We start from the raw sequence: 20,670 nt of genomic DNA, 5'->3' as shown, positions 1-20,670 counted from the left end.
TCTGACTTATAGAGAAACACTCCATCCTTCAGTTTGTCAGACAAAAATCTAATTAAAAAATCACCACAATTGTTGAAACATGGTGGTGGACATGACAGATATCTAAAAAGTAACCAGTAACTGAGGCTGTCAGAAATTCTAGAGGAATAACAAGTACAGTGTTTGCCTCTGATATGGGATTAGTGATATATAGCGATACAGTAAAGTAGAAGTATAAAGTAAGACTGGAAATACTAAAGTAGAGGATGAGCAACTAAAATATTTATTTGAGAACATTTTGTCCGTGTAAGTCACATCCAAGATTATTGGTTAAATATGAGGAAATGACTCAATTGAGATATAAAAGTGTGAAAGTTCATACTGTGGATTTATGGTTTTCGCAAATCATTTTGAGATAATCATGATTTTTATTTGACAATTTTGTCGAAGCAACTAAGAAACAACCTGCAGAAAAAAAAAGACCCAACACTGCCTCCCTGTGGATAAATATAGAATCACTGTGTGAATGAAAGTCCAGGCTGTTTGGTTTGACCACAGACATTTATTTTACAGATGAATTCTTCTCAGCCTCGCTGAATCTAGAGCGACACTCAGATCCAAAGCACTTGATCATATTTACATCCACTCCTACCATGAATTCACATAATGTCCAACAGCTGTACATATTTTATATAAAACAAATCTATATAAAACAATTGTGCATGATCTCAGCTGGTTCATTCTGAATGTGTTCTTGTACCTCGGTGTCTCTAGAGACCACAAAGTCCTCCTTTGATGACACATTTATAACATTTGAATCATATCTTGTATTTTTTTTTTCCCTACAGCGTTAGGAGACAAAAAAGCATCCCATGTAAAACACACACAGCAAAAAGCAAACCCAATAACACTTCAGGAAGCTTCACAGGATTTCTCTTTACCCTGTTCCCCTCCAGGACCGTAACCTGCCCCTCTGTTTGATGGCTGTATGGATGCTGTGATGGAATCTTCCTTTAATTTCATCACACCGCAGCGCTGCAGGGTGCTTTGCTATGAGAGAAATGGTTTAGATTTGTCTGATGTGGGAGGTTTTGTCCTCAGGTATCAATACTGTCAGGGTTAAAGCTGCAATATGTAAAAAAAAAAAAAAGTTTACAAAAATACCTAAAGTCATCAACAGAATGTGAAGAAAGTACTTTTGATGTTTTAGTGTCTATGTCCTGTGTTAAACAGTTGTCAACTGAGGTTAGCATGCTAACCAGCAAGCCCCGGCCCATCCTGTCCTGCAATACCACCTCAGAAGTCTGACAGAAACATGACACCTTCACAAGAGTCCTGGTGGCTCGTTTGATAGCACAATAAAGCACAACACTTTCTTAAATAAAGTGTTTTGATTCTTCTGCAATATTTGTGTAGTACTGAGACCTGCTGTATAGTCAAAGAAGACACGGAAATCTCACTTTCTACAATATGGGACCTTTAAACCCAACAGGACGATGGGAGACTGTGATGTAAATACACTGATTAGCCAGCGTAAACTAAATGCTGATCGGAAGTACAGTATCAGAAAATGTGTTTGATTTTGTGAAAACCCACTTTCTTTTTGCCAATTCTTAAATATTGCACCTATAAGGGGCAGAGTTCTACGTTCTAAAGCAATGGAAATACTGATGTATGGTAAAATGATGAAGGCAAGATATTCACATAAAGAAACAGCTCTGAGGCACTGGAGGGTAAATAGCACAGATACAATACATGAAACAAAGAGCCCCTTTCAGATAAAATTAAAAGGGCAATCTACCAGATATGAACTTTTTCAGAGTTTTGCAGAAGAAATAACACCATAACCATGTTATGTTTAAAGACTTCCTCTCCACCTATTAAAAACATGTTCTGCTACAACAACCAATTCCCCAAAAAAGTATCTCTGACCCGATAGAAAAGCCACAAGCTGCTCACGAGGACCTTGTCCCGATGTCCTCAGGACAGAGTCAAAGCTGCACATCATTTCTCCCTGAAAAACATCAAACTCACAGTAAAATATCTAAGTTGTATCTGGTGCTTGAAAGTAAACTCCGTCCTTGTGACCCTTGGTGACCCTTCACTGACCCCTCAGGCATCTGCAGGTGTGCTCTGCTGGGATGGCTCAGCAGGGTGAAGACGAGACCTGATCATATTCGGGGCATTTGAGGAGAGCCGGGTAGCTGGCGCTCATCTGGAGCGAAGCCTCGCTGGAGATGTCAGAGGGACTCCGCCCGCGTGACCAGGCCTCCGGGTGGAGGAACTGGCCCGAGTGGTCGGAGCAGTTGCTGAGACGAGGGCGGTAGAAGCTGGGGTGACGGGGCTGGTAGATCTCCTCTGCTGAGTAGCGCTTCATGAACAGGTAGACGGACATGACGCCTGCGCTCTGGGGGACGAAGTCAAGAGAACATGATGAGCTTCAGTGTGTAATCTATAATATAGTGCATTCCACTGTAGCATCACAAACTACAGCCACCAGCAATTTAAACAAGTCTCCACAGACCATAACCTAACACATTTTTTATTATTTGCTTGTGATTTATTCAGTTTATCAGTGTGCTATAATTTCTTTACCTCAGTGAAATGAATCTCTGGCCAGTCAAGTGTTTCCACACCAGAAAACAGCTTATTTCATCATTACTCATCAATGTCACTGCTATTATTTATAATAATCACATTAATAATCAATTTTAAAAACTATTATTAAACAATTACACTGATGACAGAGAATGTTTGACGTTCATTTAATGTAATGTTGCAGTTCTACCACTGGAGGGCAGTGAACACACATCATTCTTCATACAGACACATCTAGACTACACTTTACTGGCTTAACATGCACCATGCAACATCCCTAACATGATATCTTTACAAAGCAGTCTTGTTCAACGCATCCCGATCTGTGACCTCGGGGTACAATGACTTAGTCAGTCTTTCGCCTCATACTGTCTATTGTTGCAGCACCTCTGTTCATCCTCTGTCTTTAAAGGCCCCCCCTCCCAAGAAAGCCCAGTCTACTGTCATTGGTCATCTCTCACAGGCCTGAGCAGGCACTGTTAGCTGTGGTGAGGGTGTTAGCTGTATAGTTGTGACTTTACAGAAGTCCTGGCAGCTCATTTAAAACCATTTTCTGAATTTTGAAATTTATTTTGAAATTTTGAAATTTTGACCTGCGTGCATTTCTCCGTAGGTTGAGCGATTTGACAATATCACAGCCTTTTTTTTATTGCACTTCGCCCAATTTTATAGTCACAAATGACATGGAAATCTCACTTCAGGATCTTTAACTCAGTGTTTTGCATCTATGGTCGGTTTTCTCACCTCAGTGAGCAGGAAGGAGATGGCAGCGAAGGCAAAGGACCAGCCATACTTGTAGGTAAAATAGGCCTCGCTGCTCTTAGTCCTGTTCAGCATTTCATCATTAATACTGGAGATGTACAGCACCAGGCCCACCACCAGAGCCAGACCTGAGAGGTAAAAAAAAAAAAAAGTTAGTATCAGATATAAAAAAAAACAACAGCAACAAGGAGAGGATGTACAAATGTGGTATCGGAGTACCTGAGAGGATGAAGAAGATCCCCGAGACAAACGCCAGGATAGTGCGGTGAGGCCGGACGTGGCCGATGTTGTTGAGGACGAAGCCGATGAACATGAAGAAGAGGCTGACCAGAGGGAACGGAGTGGCTGAGCGGATCATCTCTGAGAAGAGGCGGAGAGCCGATGTTTAACCATTAAAGTACAAAATAACAGTTTGAAGAAAGATTCTTTTAGATGTAATATTTCTGTTGTTTCATCCCAACTGTATGGGGACGTGACAGGTCTGTCTGGAGGAATGTGGGGGGGGGCAATCAAACTCGAAATGAAGATGAAACAGACACTTTATTGCTGTGTGCGCTTCTGCCAAATTTGTCCGTAAATGGAGTACAATATCAGAGCTTATTACACTGACTCAGCAGAGTGGCTCTCTCCTTGAGTGAAGCCTCGGCGCTGAGGTGCGCCGAAGGACTTGTGAGGTGAATTGCCTCCGAAAAGGTAATAAGTATTCTGGAGAAGAGCAGGGCATCATCAACACGAGGGTCCGGATGACTCAGCCTCTTCTGTCTGGATATATTCTGATGGATTACTTATCAGAAAAAAAACAGAGTTTTTCCAATAAAACACCCTCAGCTGTTGATCTAGCTCAAACAGAGACACCTTTGAGTGAGTAAGCCCAAAGCTGCTGCTGAAGGTTAGGGTTGTTACTCACTGAGCATGTTGACTGTGGACTCTGACGTCAGCTGGACGTTCATGGGCATGATGTACGCGATGGTGAAGCAGCGACCGGTCTCTTCGCCTGATGAGGAAAGAGACAAAATTGCTTTGAGATGAAGTGAAGTAAAGAGGAGGGAAGGAGAAAGAGAGGAGCTGCCCAAAGCTGGGGGACGAGACGGAACAAAGAAAAAAAAAGCTCACACTCTATTCTAGTGGCTAACAATGGCCAAAGGGCAGCTGTATGTACTGCAGAGACGATGGGGGATCGGGAGCAGGTGTGCAGGTTGGCGTGGAGGTCAGGTGATGGTAAAAAGGTGGAAACACACAGAGGACTACTGCAGGACAAAAAGGGACATATAAAGACGTAGACATGAGGGACCGACAGACTTATAGTAGGGAGGAAATGTTATCAAATTACACAAATAACTGGCTGTGAGCATGAAAAATATACTGTTAGATTAGATTGGAAGACCGATGCCATGTTTGTACAGTAAATACATATGTAGCTTAGCTTAGCTTAGCTTAGCTTAGCTTAGCTTAAAGAATGGACATATATTGCTTAGTGGGTTGCATCGTTAGCATTTTATTTAAATTTACCTACATGTATCGTATCCTTCAAATAAACCAGTTAAATAAGAGATGCCAAAAAGTGTGTCAAACATCATGCCAAATATTTTACCATATAAGATGTTTTTTCTTCTATATTATGACATTTATTTGATGAAAAATTGGTTTCCTGCATTATGAGTAGACACGTTCAGGGTGGTCTCCTCTCCCTTAAACCTCGATGCTTCATCTTCCTTAAATTTGTCATCAACTTTTTTTTGTTTTTTTAAACAAGTGTGAATTACATCACCTTCTCATTATTATCACTTCAGCGTCTCTCCCTCACACACACTCCGGCTGGAATCATCCACCAGCCTATTCTGCGGCACGACAAGATGACATCTGTCTCCGGAGACATGTAGGTGCAAGTTTGTGTGTGTGTGTGTGTGTGTGTGTGTGTGTGTGTGTGTGTGTGTGTGTGTGTGTGTTTGTGTGCGCATTTAATCATTTTGCAGAAACTGATTGTACCCTGAATGCAGCTTGAAAATACACTTTCTATTTCTTTTAGCTCTTTCTGTCACTTTGCCTCATCTTCCACGCTTACTCACAACCTCACACAGACACACACACACCACACACACACACACACACACACACACACACACACACACACACACACACACACACACACACACACACACACACACATACACACAAGGTAATTGTGAATGTCATCATGTGTCAAAGCTGATGCGGTGACTATATGTCAGTGTGACAGGATCAAGTCCCTGCTGCTACATTTAGATGCTGCACAACACAAATGAACACTGTGATCCCTCCACTCTAAACTCTAACACCATCACATGCATCTGTGCCACAGTCTTGATTTACACACGATGAACTGCCAGACTGGTTCACTGACCGGCCAGGAAGCAGACCCTCCAGAGGCCGGAGTGCAGCGAGGTCTTGATGGCGGTGCTCTGGTTCAGAGGCATAATGATGCCCTCCTCCAGGTACAGCCAGTAGTCGGTGCTGACTGCCACTCCGAGCAGCCCCAGGCCGCTGATTGCAAAGACGCTGCTCAGCAACGTCAGGGCCTTCCTGCTGCAGGCGCTCATGGTGACAGTGTGTGTGTGTGTGTGCGGCGGGGGGGGAGCTTCCGGCAGTCAGCAGCGATTTAGAACGAAAAAACAAGTCCAAGAAGCAATCTGGAGGAGGAAACAGAAAAGAAGGCAGGATTACTGGTAGAAGCTTGAAGGAGGCTGTAGATGGAGACCCACAAGTGTCAAATACATGAATAACTACATGTAGAGATTATGAAATGAATAATCACAGAATAAATACAGACAAAATGAACAGATGTAACACAACTATGAATGGTCATTTACATTTTGCTTCTTTTCACAAGCTTTTTGCGTTTTCAGTTTTGTTTTATTGCAGCAGCTGTTTTTGAAAATACACTTCTTCAAACAATTTGAAATTTCACTGTTTAAGTTCACAATGCCAGCGATCATTTTCTATTCAAGTGTGGACAAAGAATGTTATCTGGTATGTGACTGGCTGTTGCTTTGGTCCAAATGAACCAATCGCAGAACAGACCCTGACGAAGCGGCATCATCAAATAAAATGGCCGATGGGGAATAAATGTTTCAGAGGAAAATGTTGTAGATGAGAAGATGTATTCCGCTGTCATCTCTGCCTAATTTTCTAATTAATTACACATTATATCTTTTTTTTATGAAGTGGACACAAAAGAGTGCGATTAAGAGACGCTGATAGGTGGTTTTCCTTCAGACAGAGTCCAGTGAGCTGTCAGGCTAGCAGTTACCTTCTGTTGCCAGTCTTTGTGCTAAGCTAAACTAAGCTAACAGTCTGCTGCTGTAGCTTTATATTTAGTGTACAGACATGAAAGTGGGATCAATCTTTACATCTCACTTTGGACAAAGTCTTTAGAAGCCCTCACTCGGCTGCTGTTTTCGGGTGTGTGTGGACGAAACCCCGCTGTGTTAGCTCCTGTACGTTTTCATGATTTCAGTAACACTCAGCCCAGACTTTCCAGAGAATGAGACGTCAGCTCCCTGCGTGATATATCTCTTGCTACACACACACACACACACACACACACACACACACACACACACACACACACACACATTCTCAGTGTCACATGCAACAAGTTCAAACTCTTACAACATCTCAAATGAGAAAAAAAATGAAAGCTGGAGAAGACGGTAGGTAGAAACGAGGGAGGATGATGAGGGTGGAGAAAACTGTGCTCCATCTCTTTCTCCTGTCCACACGATGTTCGAGCTGGAAGGAGTGAGGACGTCAGATCTACTCGTCATATCGAGCAGCTTGTGAAAATGTCAGGGCAGCCGGGCAACTGGAGGGATCGATAGCATCTTTGTTTTGTTGCCCAGGTACATCTAATCCAAATCGATCTTGCGGGACTCCATCAAAAAATGATTTTCACGTCTCATTTTCAGTTTAGGTGTTTGGAGGCAGACAGAATGGGCAACTTTCCACTTAAACTCGATTTGTTCCCAATCTGCGACCCGTGCACTTGAACATTAAAGGGTTACAGCCACAATAAGTTGTTATTCAGTTGGTTTCGCTGCCAACTCTGTCCAACCTCTGTCAGGAAAATAATGAAATCAATAGTAAACCTGTGTGAGCCTCCAGACTGAGAGACATTAAATGTGTCGCAGCCTTCTACTGTGAATACAAATGCTCACATTATTTGGGATTCAACACAGTGTTTATGACATTTTACAGCCGTGATTCAGGGCAGAATCCCTCGAAAACAGCCCCTCGACGGAAAAAAAAAAAAGGAGGGACGCTCATGAAAGAATTCATAAGTCAGAGTGGGGATTTGGCAGACTGATCACATAGTAAGACATCATCTGCAGTGACAGGGCGGTGATTTAAGATGCATTCAGGACACTGTCGAGGGGAGGCTAATTTGAATGGCTGCACGAATTACGCTCATCAAGTCAGAGTTGTTGTGAACCATTCTCCCAATGACAAATGCTTTCTTTGCCCTTATTGCCTCTGAGTGGCAAGAATTTATGCTGCCAAGAGGCGCTCCACTGGCAAGGTCACCTGTTTCACTTTGAGGAGGCCAAACAGCTCACTCAGTGTTGTGCCCTCGTTATTAGTCCTTACGTGATCAAAATGATTATCTTTTTTATGACAAAGTGAGAGTAGAGGGGTTTCCTGGACTTGACTCAGAGACATCAGGGTCTCAAACCTTAAGGCCGCCATAAAAGATGCTGCAGCAGAGAATAACCTGGAGATGGAAGTTCAAACATCATCTGGAAATGTTCATATTTGTATACCTCTCTTTAAAGGTGCGATATCTAAGACTTTTAGTTGAAAACATTTGGAAAAATCAAGTAAAATCCTGAAAGAAACCTGAAAAGTAACAGTTTTGACATTGTGACAGTGAAACATTGTGTTGCAGAGATATCTGCTCGAGTTAGCATGCAAGCCATCCAGCGCCTCCCTGTGCGGTAAAGCCCCTGTGCTTGTGGTGTAAACACAAACACATTCCATTAGAGCCCTGAGCTCCCAGCCCGGACCACTACATGCACGGCTAACCGAGCTAACTAGCAGCTACAGCGAGCAGCAGTTAGCAGCTACTTTGGTGATATGCTGCCCCCCTTTCTTTGTTGAAAATCTGACAAAGACAGCCGGGCCAAATCGTAAGCACTGTATCTTTTTTTAAAATATCCATTGAGCGAGAATCTGTTCACCGTGAATCCACAAACACAGAGCGTGAGAGCAGAAGCTGAGCCACTACGCCACTATAAATATAGTAGTCATGACTGTGGAGCCTGAACACATCCACATCAGATGTCTTCACCATCTGTATGCCAACATGTTGAGGCTCCTGATGGACAACTTTCAACGCCAAGTAAACAAATAAAAACAGAAGAACAGAAATACTCACACGTGGAAATCTCCTTCTCTCACAGCAGTGATTTAAACTGTCCATGCCACAGAAACAAGACAGTATCACACAACTGGAAGCAGCGAAATACCATTTCAGTGAAATACCAAAAATCAAAGAAATGTTAAATGGTAACTTACCTCAGCATCATACTGCGACCAAAACAACCCCAAACAAACATCAGATCAAGTAGAAACATTCAGCTAAAGTAAAAACACACAATATTAAAATGATGCTTCCTTACATGCTGTGTGCTGTGATCTGTCCACTCTCTGCGCTGTGCCTCCTGCACCTGGAGCTGAAAGTTGCAGGTTTAAAAACCTCCAGACTGCGATTCTCCGGCGATTTGGTCACAAAGTCCTCCGGGAAACTGTGAAGTGAAGCTGTGGAGAGAGGATTTCACCGACACGATGCAGCAGTGAGTCAGTCTTAACCGAACAAACCGAGGAGGCTGGTTTCATCTGCTGAATGCATATACATAGAGAGGGAGGGAGGGAGGGAGAGAGAGATGGGGAGAGAGGGGGAGAGAGAGAGGAGGAGAGGGAGGGGGAGAGAGAGAGAGGTGGGGAGAGAGGGGGAGGGAGGGAGAGAGAAGGGGGGAGAGAGAGGGAGATAGAGGGGGAGAAAGAGAAAGCAAGAGGGAAAGAGACAGAGGGGGAGAAGGTGACAACAAAGGAGAAGAGAGAGAGAGAGAGAGAGAGAGAGAGACACTCAGGACCAAGGACAGCTCCATTCAACTCTGACAGGAAGTGAGGCAGCTGCCTCTTGAGGTGATGGATATGAAGTATGCAGGAAAAAGAACAATAACTGTACGTGATTCAGACAGACTGAACTTTTGAGCTGCTCTCATGCTGCGAGACACCTTCACAGGGCTTGTTGTCAACACACACCTTACGGCAAACTAATGGCATGAACCATTACAGATCGTTAACAGGAGGTAATGTGACACAGTTCAACGGCTCTGCCCGTCATTTTACCGTTATAGCGATATCATGCTAAGAATTATGTTACATTAATGATAAAGAAGACCTCAGTAAATAACAATAAGAATATCTTTGTAAAGGTGGAAAATATTTGAGCCTTGACTTGAGTCACTTGTCTGCTGACAGGTGATTTCATGGTGGTTAGCTACCGTCTGAAAGTTACTCATTACTATGTTGGGACCTCCCCTGGACTTAAAAAAAATGCAAAACCTTCTGCTAATATCTTAAATACATACTGAACATTCAACATTGACATGGTGCATTTTCTTTAATTGTGTAGTCAAACTTAAAGGTTGAGCGCCAACCCCATTTTTGAGACACATCGCACAAAAAGTCACAACACAAAAAGTAAAAAAACTACCTTACAGTCCCTCTTTTCTCCTCCCTTCCCCTTGAATAATTATGATACAGTCCCCTCGACAGAACAGCCACTTCAGACACAATGAATGGAGCAATCAACATATTTTTCATACTTTATTTATACACAGTATTCATCATACCACAATAAACAGAGGAACAAGAAGAATCAGGTCAACAAAAGCAGGGGGCAGTGAAGGGAAACACGTACAAACATCCCTGTGGCTCTAACTGTAGCTTGTAGTGGTGCTGTACCCTGACTGGCCTGGCTGACATGTGATTATCTCTGTCAATGGGTCCAAAGGTTGATTTTTCAATTCTCAATGTGAGACATGTAAACATTCAGCTATTTATTCACCTTAATCTTAACCTTACAAAATCTCATTTTGGTCCAGATGTGACAACTGCGACATCAGTCTACGCGTGAAGTAACTCGTTTAGGGGTTTTTTCGGGGGCTTCCTAAAATTTGGCAGTTTTCATGAAACCCCTTACCTTCCGTGTGCCTCTGGATAAAAAACACTGCCGGGCACACACACACACACACACACACACACGTGGCTGGAAACAAACAAACAAAAAAAAGAGTTTGGCACCAGTGAACAGAAGCGGTTATTATTATTATTTTTTACACATATTCGTCTGCTTATACTTCAGCTATAGAGTCAAACAAGTCGGGCTACATGACAGCGAGTGAGGAGGAGACGGGGGGGAAAAAAAAGCGCACAATGCCGGAGGGGTTCGTCTCATTCCGTGGATACTCCATGCTCCATACCTGGAGAGAGGAGGTGGGGCGGGATCTCTGGATATCATGCAGGGGGTCTTTCTCATGCTTATACCTCGCCTCACGCATGCACACAATATACGCGAGAGAAAAAAAAGGGAAAAGACGCGTCACAGCCACTGTCGGCCCTGAGACGACCAAGGCAAAGAGGGGGTTCGACGGTTTGATTCACGCACGGAAGGTGCTGCATATTCTCCATGACACTGAGTAGTAGAAAATAACGGGTAAACAGTGGAAATACATATAACAAGGTTTGCTGATACCAAAGCTACCAAAGAGTCAGCCAAACGTTTTTTCATACATATATATATATATATATATATATCTATATATACTCTTCTTCTTAGGGGAAATCTAAACATAGAAATGTTCAAACTGTCTACTGGTAGTAAAAGCACATTCAGTTCGTAGTATAAAATCCGCGAGTAACTTCTCTTTTTGAAAACATATTTACAGAAAAAAACAAAACAAAACAAAGAAAACAGCTGACGTACAACAGAAGGTTTTCGACATCTCTCTGGACGTTAAAAGTTGAGCCAGAACACAAAACGAAAAAAAACAAAAACAATTTTTCTCCCCCCCCAAAACTTCTCCTCAGAACAAGACGACAATTATATATCAACATAGTTTTATACTGTAATACTACACTTTTACAATGGTACCAGACGTGTACTGCGCCCTAGAGTCTACTGCTCGTACAGAGTCAGAAAATAAGCATGCAACAGAGATCTGCTTTGTGCATATGGGAATCTTTAGACTGTAAAACACCGTCTCTCCTCCGATCCACCGTTTTTTTTTTCTGACCCTATACACCGAACTCACCCATTGGAAGTGAAAAAAAACAAGGCCTGCGCTGCTTGTGACTGCCGGCATGGTGTGCTCTCTGTTTTCTCTACGTCGAGTTAGATCACAGCGTAGTTCCACGTCCTACAAAACAACAGATATAAACATCCCCCCGTTTAAGGGTTTTCAGTGTGTTGACAGTGTTTTTGGAAAGCCAGAGGGGGGGGAACAAAAAAAAAAACATTACAAGGACTTTTAAGAATAGAAATGTTTTCCTTCCACTTCTACTTTGGCACTCAGTAACAGTACACTACCTCTTTTTTTGTCTTTTTTTCTCCAAAAAGGTATATAAGTATAAAATACACGTGTAGCGGTTCAGAAGTAGATAAAGCCGGAGACGGAGCGGAAAAAATATGTTTCCGTTCTTGTCGTGCATTGCAGCTTGTTGCGCGGTAAGACGGGGCAACGTGAGTAGGACGAGAAGGAAAAAAATGGGGGGGCTTGCATCTTGAATACCTAATGACACAATCACCGATTCACACATTCGTACACGAGAAAAAAGGCTGCAGGTTCGGAGGAAAAAAAACACAGATATAGAATCAAGAACACGTCGTGAGATGTTTGGGGGAAATAATGCAATAAAAAAAGAAAAAAAAAGAAAAAGAAATCATCAGTGCCATGTACTTTCTCCTCGCCCACACACATGGTTTTCAACACTTGGCTTCACTCTCCTCAGTCATCGTTAACTTGCAGACAGAATACTGTAGAGGATGGTATGAGTCTTTCGACAGCGGGACGTCCGTGGGAGTTTTGGAGGGAATCCTGTAGTCGGCGACAGTCCATGCTTTTTTTTGGGTGGGGGGGCTGGAGTGGGGAGGGCCGGTGGGGGGGTTCCCTGCTCTCTCCTCATACGACGCTGTGCAGGGATGGATGGATGAACTGAGGGTTCATGTAGGAGAAGCCGGCGAACTCGCTCTGGTCGATGTTGGCGATGACCAGCTGGTCGGGAGGGGTCAGCACGGGCTGCGCGCGTGTGAAGAACTTGTCGAAGTTCTCCGCTCCTTTGCCACACTGTAAGAAAACAAAAAACAAAAAATAAAGTCACATGTGGGACTTGTTAGGATTTTGGGTAAAGGCACAATACGTAATTTCTGGGTGAAATTTCAAAGTCCACCAAACATTTCTGGAGCTTTATGGCAAAACTGTGCTCTAGAGTTCTTATTAATGACTGAAGTAGATAGAAACTTGCTTTAAATATAAAGAAACAAACCAAAAAGCAAAAAATGCAATGCTTTTACTATGAAGCTCCGAAAAGGGCGAGTATAGTAGAATACAGACTAAATTTTCATTATTTGGGTCAAATGATCCTTTAAATCAGCCGCCATTGCTGATGAAAATGAAAGTTTTATCCATGTTACGTTAAGACCTGTCTGTCTGTCTCAGAGTCGTTTTAAGACGTTTTAATGAAATAGTCTTATATCTCTGACAGCACAGGATGGTGGGCTCAGGGCTTCTCCCTCACGAGTCTTTTATTAGAAAGCTTCCTGACAGTCCCAGAGGGAAGGTGGTGCATGAGAATGTCGAAGCCCCGATGTGTAGCCGGGCAGAAGTCGTAATTAGATTAGGAGCTAACCCTAAGCATCCACAGTGGAGGTCATCGGAATCAGCGTGCGGCTCCGCTCGGGGCTGTCATGTGTCTCAAGCAGCTGAATGTATATGGATATTGCTGCGTGTCGTGCAGAGTATCAGCCCGGGCTCGACACGTTTGAAATCCCTCCAGAACGAGTAACGCGCCACAAAAAACAAATGTGGAGCTGACAGAGGATTTCAGTGCCTGCTGTTAGCTACGCGCTCTCTCTGTGACATTACACAAGCCGAGCCTCAGATGGATCTTTGTTCACCAGCTCCTTCAGACCAGTTAGTGACGTCCTTAATGTATAAGGCTCACAACTGTGATAATGCACACAAAAGCCCCCTGAATGGATGGATCCAATTTTAGCCATGCCTATGGAGACTGGTACATCCGCTGTGTATCCCTGCTTTTACTGCGGCCCTTGTGTGGAAGTAAAGGGAACTCTGCTCTGGGAGAGCTATTTTAATCCTTGATGGTGGTTCTTGTGTTGCTTTGGGCAGTGAAGGGGATGGAGTACGCGGGGGTCCACAAACAGAAAAAGAGTGTTTTGTGGTGACAGGAGGAGGTTTAGGTGTTGGGAGGAGGGGTGTGTGTGTGTGTGTGTGTGTGTGTGTGTGTGTGTGTGTGTGTGTGTGTGTGTGTGTGTGTGTGTCAGTGGCTGTGGGGCTGCAGCTGGTTTCCAGCCTCAAGCTCTGCTGGGTGCATTTGTACCATTACGCTGGGTAAATCTGAATGGCAACGCAGACATAGAGTATGCACCCATTCAGGCATACGCACTTAACGACTCTCAGAGGAAGTATTTCAATTCTGCAGTGGTGATTCATTCAGGAACGACACACATTATCTGACGACTTGCCTGTTTTTTGTTTTTTTTAGCACACGAGAATGAAAAGGAAAATAAGCAGGAGCATTAAAGAAATAAACACACTGCCGGATGTTTTACGGTTATTGGTTTCTGTCGTCGCCATCCCGTTCTGCAACCTCAGACTTATGCATAACGGCATCTGGCTGAGGTATGAACGCCGCAAAAGTTGAGCTGCGGCTTGATGTGAGCAAACGACTGAATACATTACAGCGTTATGAACCCTGCTTTCTCATCTCATTCTTTTTATCACAGCGTCAGCGTCATTGCACTGCCACTGAGTCACTGTTACATGGCTAGAAAAACACAAAAAGTTCCATAACAAAAATGAAATATGTTACTTATAAATAACTGATTGCCGATCAGTTTCAATTTGATGTTCTTACCTGTCTCTGAATACATACATACACACTCATGCAAATGGCATCACTCACCACTTTGGGTTTGAATGGCGGCTGGATCTCTCTGTTTGCCAGGCGCTCCCAGTCGATGCGCCTGAAGAAGGCCTGCTCCCTGATGTCCATCTCCCCCTCTGGGCCACAGCCGAGACGCTTCGACGGGTGTTTGGTCATCAGCTGGTGGGTGACAGAAGAGGACGGGTTAGAAGATATGACAGGGCCAGCTCGCTGCTCGAGGGAGAGAAAAAGGTAAAAATAGTGAAGCAGAGAAGGACAGAGGAGAGAGAGGGTGTAGAAAGAAAAAAAAAATCTGTGGAGCTGTAAATCGTCGACTTTCTTAAAAATCTTCCTCGTGCACCATCACGTCAACGACATTATGCAGAGGCAGACAGACGCTCGCTGTTTTTCACACATCCAGCTTTAAAATAGTCGCAGGAAATTACACCGTCTTCTCACGGCTCCATTTCTGATCCAGCAGCCACTTTTAATTTCGGCCATGAATCATTTTTTTGCAAATGAGATATGAAGCAAACAATAAGCGGGATCAGGATTATTATCTCCTCTGTCAGCGGCTCTGAGATGATGAATGATATTTTTCGTGGCGGCATGCAGCTACAGGGTGTACTATCATAATAAATGAAGGTAGGCTGTGTTATTAAAAGACTTGGAGAGACTGTGCCTGAATCTTGATTGAATCTCTTCTTGTGTGAAAATTGACTCTGAAAACTGATTTCCTTGTCGGTAAGTAACCATAATCATGACGAGCATGTGATGTGACGTGATGCACAGGTGTCAGAGGAACAGGTGCTGCTAAATAAAGAACGTTCTTCGAAGCATTGGAAATCTGTCACTTGAATGTCTTGGGGGAACACTTTCTCCTGAGCTGCGTGTAAAAACATTCACTGTGATAAAACACAAAACTAAGAACCACCTTCTGTATGAAGAGTTTTAGAGCCTGTTTTAGCTCCTGTTTCTTTAAGCCCCCCCCCTCCTGAATACCCAGTCTCCTCTGATTGGTCAGCTCACACACGCCTGAGCCAGCACCGCTAACAGCAACAGAGCAGCTGTGGTTGAGCAATTCCTTGAGCCAAACTAACTGCTAGGCATAAATCATGGCGAGGTAGTGTGATGTCACAAAGTTACGGAATTAAAGGTGGGACTACTGACGAGGCCTTCAGGAGTAGTGTTTTCTGTGGGAAAGAGGAGCTTCTGTCGGTTCCGGCCCTTTCAACTTTCAAGACCCTTTACATGCACAAGAACATTTATAAGAACAACACTATTAAATTGCATTATAAATTGCATCTAGAAAGAACCTGTCTCCCATGGGCTCTCCAACTTGATGGGACTGTAATACAAAATCTGCGAAAACGCTAAAGAGCCCCTTTAATTTCCCAACTCTCTTCCTACCATCTGTGGTCAAAACACTGTCATGAATGACGTGAATGAACAGACCACAATTAACGTAGAAAAGGGAACTGGGATTTCTCTTGTGCATGTTATTGATAAACAGCAAGTGCAAAAATGTTGGCCCAAGCTTTTCAGAACAGCCTGTTCTCTAACTTACCCTAAATGTGACAAAATGGTGGATTATGTGTGTACATTTCAGGTCCCTTGCGAGTACGAATCCAAACATTACTTACTCCTTTGCAGATGGACACAGCTTCTTTGGACATGGACTTGGGGTACGACACGTTGTGCTCCATGATGGACTGGAATAGCTCGTCTTCATCCTCTCCATCAAATGGAGGCTGAAGAGAAAAGCAAACAACAGGGTCACAGAGTTCGCAGACGCTGGGTGTGACGACAACACAGAGTCTGAGGATTTTTCTGTGAAACCTGACAAGATGTGGAAGTGACAGATTCAGCAAGGTGAGCTGAGAAGTGGGAGCAGCACTGGATGTCACACCTTCATGTTACATCATTGTATATGTATATTACACTCATAATAGACATCTGGATTGAGTCAGTCATTCCATGACTCAATAGAAAGAAATTTAAGTAAACTATTTTGATATTCAATCAAACATTTGCTGGTTTCAGCCTCTTAAATGTAAGAATTTGCTGCTTTTCTTTGTCAGACATTTGAAGACTTTAAATGATGAGTCTTTGCTTTTTGTAGGTTGAAATCGTGATAAGCATTTTTTTTCTAAACTAAAAGACAAATCGTATGTCTGCACAAAGGAGATTTGGATCACAATTTGTGATCCGTCATCATTAAAAAGTATCTTCTCCTCATCTGTTGCCTGGAAACTGGAAACATTAAAATCTACTCTTCTCTTTCTGTAAGTGTCTCATAAGTCAAAATAATTGTTAAGTGTGTGTTCTTATCTCAAGGACATGTGTTGTCCTCTGTTTCTTGCTGAAAAGCTTGTTTCCTTTATGTGTGTTTGTCTCCCCTTTCTTGTCTTTCTTTCGTCTCTGTGTCATCACAGTATAATATGATAGGAATTTTGTTTTTTATGCCATAGTGTTGTTCATTGTTATGAAAATAAACAACCTGTTATAAATATGGCACACTTAAAATTATTTTTAATGCAAACTACTACTCATAACAGCAACAAGTGATGCTCTTTAATCATTTTGTGGAACTTTATGTTCATTTTCTTTAGATTAAAGATGCAATATGTAATTAAAATCAATGGCCACCTGTTGAATTCACACTCCAAACTAATAGGGGGCAGCGCAGTACCGCTATCTGCTGCTAACTCCAGCTGCCATTAGCGAGTGACCTCAGTTAACGGCGGAGCTGGAGCGAGGTGATTAGCACGCTAACTTCCATAGATGCAGTATATCTGCAACGCAATCGAGAGACAGACGCTGCAAGTGTTATTTCTTCACATTTTGTTGATGTGTTTTGTTCATTTTTGAAGGCAAATTCTTACATCCTGTACCATTAAAACAGATTGCTCAATGGTTTAATTCTTAGGATTTCAGAAAATAAGTAATTAAACTAAACTCGCAGCAGATCCTCCCGTTTGAGAAGCTTCAGCAAATGCAATAAATGACTTAAATCTGTTAGTAACATTCTTGACATTACAGCACAGTCCGAATAAAGGAGTGACAACAATACAGAAACCAAAACTGGTGTAGTAAAACAACATATATTACCTGTCCTGCCAGCATCTCATACAGAAGAACACCATACGCCCACCAGTCCACCGATTTTCCGTAAGGCTGGTATGCTATAATCTGACAGAGCGGAAAAGTGGAAAAGATTAATCAAACGGACACGCTCCCTTCACCGGGCTCGGTTTATTAACAGGTTCAGTGGAAAGAGACAGCTTTATTTCTGCTGCCAAAACCTTTTTTTTTCCCAACCTGTCACCCGGCTGCAGAGAAGCTAACAGTGGAGATATGAAAGTAGCATTTCTCTCATCTACACTCAAACCAAATCAACCGCCATTAAACACAGCCGGCTATTTTGAGCTGCCATAACAACGGCGCTTTCTCCTACCATCCAATTTGCCAGCCTACACCTCCCACCCACACACTCGGTCTACACACACACACACACACACACACACACACACACACACACACACACACACACACACACACACACACACACACAGAATAATAATCATGCAGGCGCACAAGCAAGGAGCTAAATCACAGCTGCGCTTGCCTTTGACGGAGGCGGCAATGCAGCAATTAATACAGTGCACGAAGTTACAATTTGTTGCTCAGTTTTCTTGTCTACACCCACACACGAGGCGAGTGTTTATATCTCTCTCCTGATACACTTGATCGGATAATACCGCGATGGGTTTGCATCCCGTCAAAGGGGAATTTTACAGGGAAACTTTGCTGCATTTAAACCCCTGCTTACTAGGTAAAAAAAGGACAGATCTAAACTTTAATCAATGTGCTCCCTGATGTGTTAACAAACAGACAAACATTCTAATCATTCCCAGTGAATCATCTCCGCTCTTTACTCTGGAGCATTTACTCTCGTTTTCCTTTGTTTGCTGGAAGTTGCTCGATATTTCCCTGTGATAGTCAACACAGTGAAATATCACAGTCACAGTGCATTTTTGTTTCATAAACCCGATTAGCAAATATGTCCCTGGAGCTCAGTGACCTTGTGACAGCTATATTAAAGCAAATCAACCATTGCAGTTGCTATGTTACAAGAATGTGCATCCTAATCAGTTCAGGAAAGATACCAAGTGAATTCCTAAAATACATGCAAAGTGTTGTCACGATTTAGGTTTTTAATAAGTAATTTCCTGTTTTATTTTGGCGGATACACCCTCATGCCATGTGTTGCTTTCCACTTCCTGTCTTTGTCCTCTTCTCGCCCCTTTTTTCTCTGTGTACACCTGTGTTTCATCTGTTCTTTAGCCCGTCTGTATTTCAGTTTTTCCCTTCCCTCTTCATTGGTTCACCTGTGTCTTCTGCTTTTGTCCTCAGTCCAGTTTAGTTATTTTATGCCCTTGGATTCCTGCTTTTTTTTGCCTGCCTTAGATTTTTTTTAGAGCTTCAGCTTTTAGTTTATCAAAGCATGCTTTTTTGTTTTTTCTACCTGCCCAGCTTGGTTTAGGTCCATTTTTTTTGTGGTCTGCTGGTCATGAACAGACTTTTCTTAAGGTAATGTGTATCTCAACCCAACAAAGTAAGTACAGCGTTTTAGCTAGTGTTCTTCTTTAAGTGTTGCGCTAGGTTACTATTAGGCTAGTTAGCCTGGCATGCTAATGATCTAAACATTTGTTCAGTCTGTGTTTTTGATTTGGGAAAGAAAAACCTGCCGTGCCTTGTTATGAAGCTGTACCGTGATTGGACACTGTCTGTTTGGGGGGGCGGGGTTTAGCAGACAGTTCGTTCACTGCAATTCAAATCCATTATATAGCGGCCAAGAACAGTGAGACAGGGAACATTCCCTTGTATTAGTTTCTTTGCTGTGTTACCTCTGGTGCAATGTAGTCTGGGGTGCCGCAGAAGGTGCGTGTGCTCATGCCTTCATACATGTTCTCCTTACACATGCCGAAGTCAGCGATCTTGATGTGGCCCTCGGAGTCCAGCATCACGTTGTCGAGCTTCAGATCCCTGCAGCGGACAGAGGTCGTGAGCTTTAGCATATACATGCCGGATTAGTGCCCAGTGTTGCTGTCCAGACTGGTGCTGCTCTGCGCCTCTACAGCCTGTCTGAGTGGTTTATCTGTCTGCAGCACACCTCACACGCCGGGAGACAAACAATCATTTTCTTTGCCTGAAAACATTTTTCCTCTCATCCTGCCTCCTTTGTGCTTTGGCAATTCAGTCTGTGTCTCTGCTTGTGTTTGATGTCTCCGGTCTTCATTTTCTCACCCCACATTCACCACTTCTGGCACCTGTTTCTGTCACAAAGTAGTGTTAGGATGCCAAACACAAGGCCGGTGATGTCTGGAGGAATGGCTGCAGCTCCTTAACTGAGGTACTGAGGAGGAGTGGAGTGACCTTGCTTTCTGTCAAGTATTTCATTCCATTCTCTCTCTCTTTTTTTTTCATTAGGGTGATTAGAACTGATTTAATACTTGGCTTCTTTCTGAGGAAATACAAGCCATGCAGTTTTAACAGAGACAGAAGGTCATTTCTTGTCCTTCCCATTTGCCTGCTCTATATCTCATCTCAAGCTGTCATATCTGCAATGCTTTCCTCCGATGTGAAATGTTTTACTGTTAACAGCCTGTGAGCATTTAGTTTATCCACGTCACAACAAATGAATCTGAAGGTGAATGCGTTGCTTTAAAACACACAACCGGCGTCTGTCTGACTCACCCACCTGTAGATGATCCCCTTTCGATGCAAGAAAAACAAACCGACAGCAATCTCTGCAGCATAAAACCTGCAAAATTGAAATGCAGTAAATAAATACACATGTTTATGAAAATAAATTTGGCGTGACCATATTAAGATACTGATATTAGGGAACACAAGAGGTCAAAAGAATCTCCTGCTCCAGAGAATAAACATCATTAAATTGTGGGATCACACTCTATTTAACCCTGAAGTGTGTAATAACATCAGATCCTCAGTACTGGTTAAAGGGACGACTGTTAAATGTTTGCACACTTAATACTAAACTACTATACTTAATAAATTTAAGACTTAAAGGTGCAACATAGAACTGCAAATAGGGTCCTG

At 42.9% G+C, this 20,670-nt stretch overlaps 2 protein-coding genes across 5 annotated transcripts in view; both read right to left on the bottom strand.

The window, feature by feature from the left end:
- Positions 1-528: 528 nt before the first annotated feature.
- Positions 529-9,217, bottom strand: cacng5b (calcium channel, voltage-dependent, gamma subunit 5b). 3 transcript variants are annotated; one of them, XM_037087718.1, is made up of 7 exons: positions 8,994-9,217; positions 6,733-6,894; positions 5,720-6,005; positions 4,247-4,333; positions 3,559-3,699; positions 3,322-3,467; positions 529-2,386 (listed from the first exon to the last, which is right to left on the bottom strand). In XM_037087718.1, the coding sequence occupies exons 3-7, from the start codon at positions 5,913-5,915 to the stop codon at positions 2,126-2,128; spliced, it is 831 nt and encodes a 276-aa protein (XP_036943613.1). In that variant the 5' UTR covers positions 5,916-6,005; positions 6,733-6,894; positions 8,994-9,217; the 3' UTR covers positions 529-2,125. The 3 variants fall into 3 exon arrangements, with proteins under 3 accessions (XP_036943613.1, XP_036943612.1, XP_036943614.1); XM_037087717.1 differs by lacking the exon at positions 6,733-6,894; XM_037087719.1 differs by lacking the exons at positions 6,733-6,894; positions 8,994-9,217 and adding an exon at positions 8,750-8,890.
- A 975-nt stretch (positions 9,218-10,192) lies between these two features.
- si:ch73-374l24.1 (protein kinase C alpha type) overlaps positions 10,193-20,670 on the bottom strand; it is a 99,514-nt gene continuing 89,036 nt past the window's right edge. For both annotated transcript variants that reach the window (XM_037090045.1, XM_037090046.1), the window contains 6 exons: positions 20,309-20,371; positions 19,455-19,593; positions 17,656-17,736; positions 16,188-16,295; positions 14,584-14,724; positions 10,193-12,725 (listed from right to left, as the gene is read on the bottom strand). In XM_037090045.1, coding sequence (XP_036945940.1) covers positions 12,561-12,725; positions 14,584-14,724; positions 16,188-16,295; positions 17,656-17,736; positions 19,455-19,593; positions 20,309-20,371 — 697 coding nt within the window. In that variant the 3' untranslated portion in view covers positions 10,193-12,560. The remainder of the gene's footprint in view (positions 12,726-14,583; positions 14,725-16,187; positions 16,296-17,655; positions 17,737-19,454; positions 19,594-20,308; positions 20,372-20,670) is intronic.

Source organism: Acanthopagrus latus, chromosome 23 (assembly GCF_904848185.1).
Source record: "Acanthopagrus latus isolate v.2019 chromosome 23, fAcaLat1.1, whole genome shotgun sequence".
Taxonomy (NCBI): domain Eukaryota; kingdom Metazoa; phylum Chordata; class Actinopteri; order Spariformes; family Sparidae; genus Acanthopagrus; species Acanthopagrus latus.
Note: the sequence above shows the minus strand (reverse complement) of the source record. Positions and strands in the feature narration are given on the sequence as shown.

What these genes read in the sequence shown, in the direction of transcription:
- cacng5b (XM_037087718.1), bottom strand. Translation starts at nt 5,915, where the DNA reads ATGAGCGCCTGCAGCAGGAAGGCCCTGACGTTGCTGAGCAGCGTCTTT. An exon ending in GAGGGTCTGCTTCCTGGCCG is followed by an intron (nt 4,334 to 5,719) that starts GTCAGTGAACCA and finishes TTTCCTCATCAG; the next exon opens with GCGAAGAGACCGGTCGCTGC. An exon ending in GATCTTCTTCATCCTCTCAG is followed by an intron (nt 3,468 to 3,558) that starts GTACTCCGATAC and finishes TTTACCTCTCAG; the next exon opens with GTCTGGCTCTGGTGGTGGGC.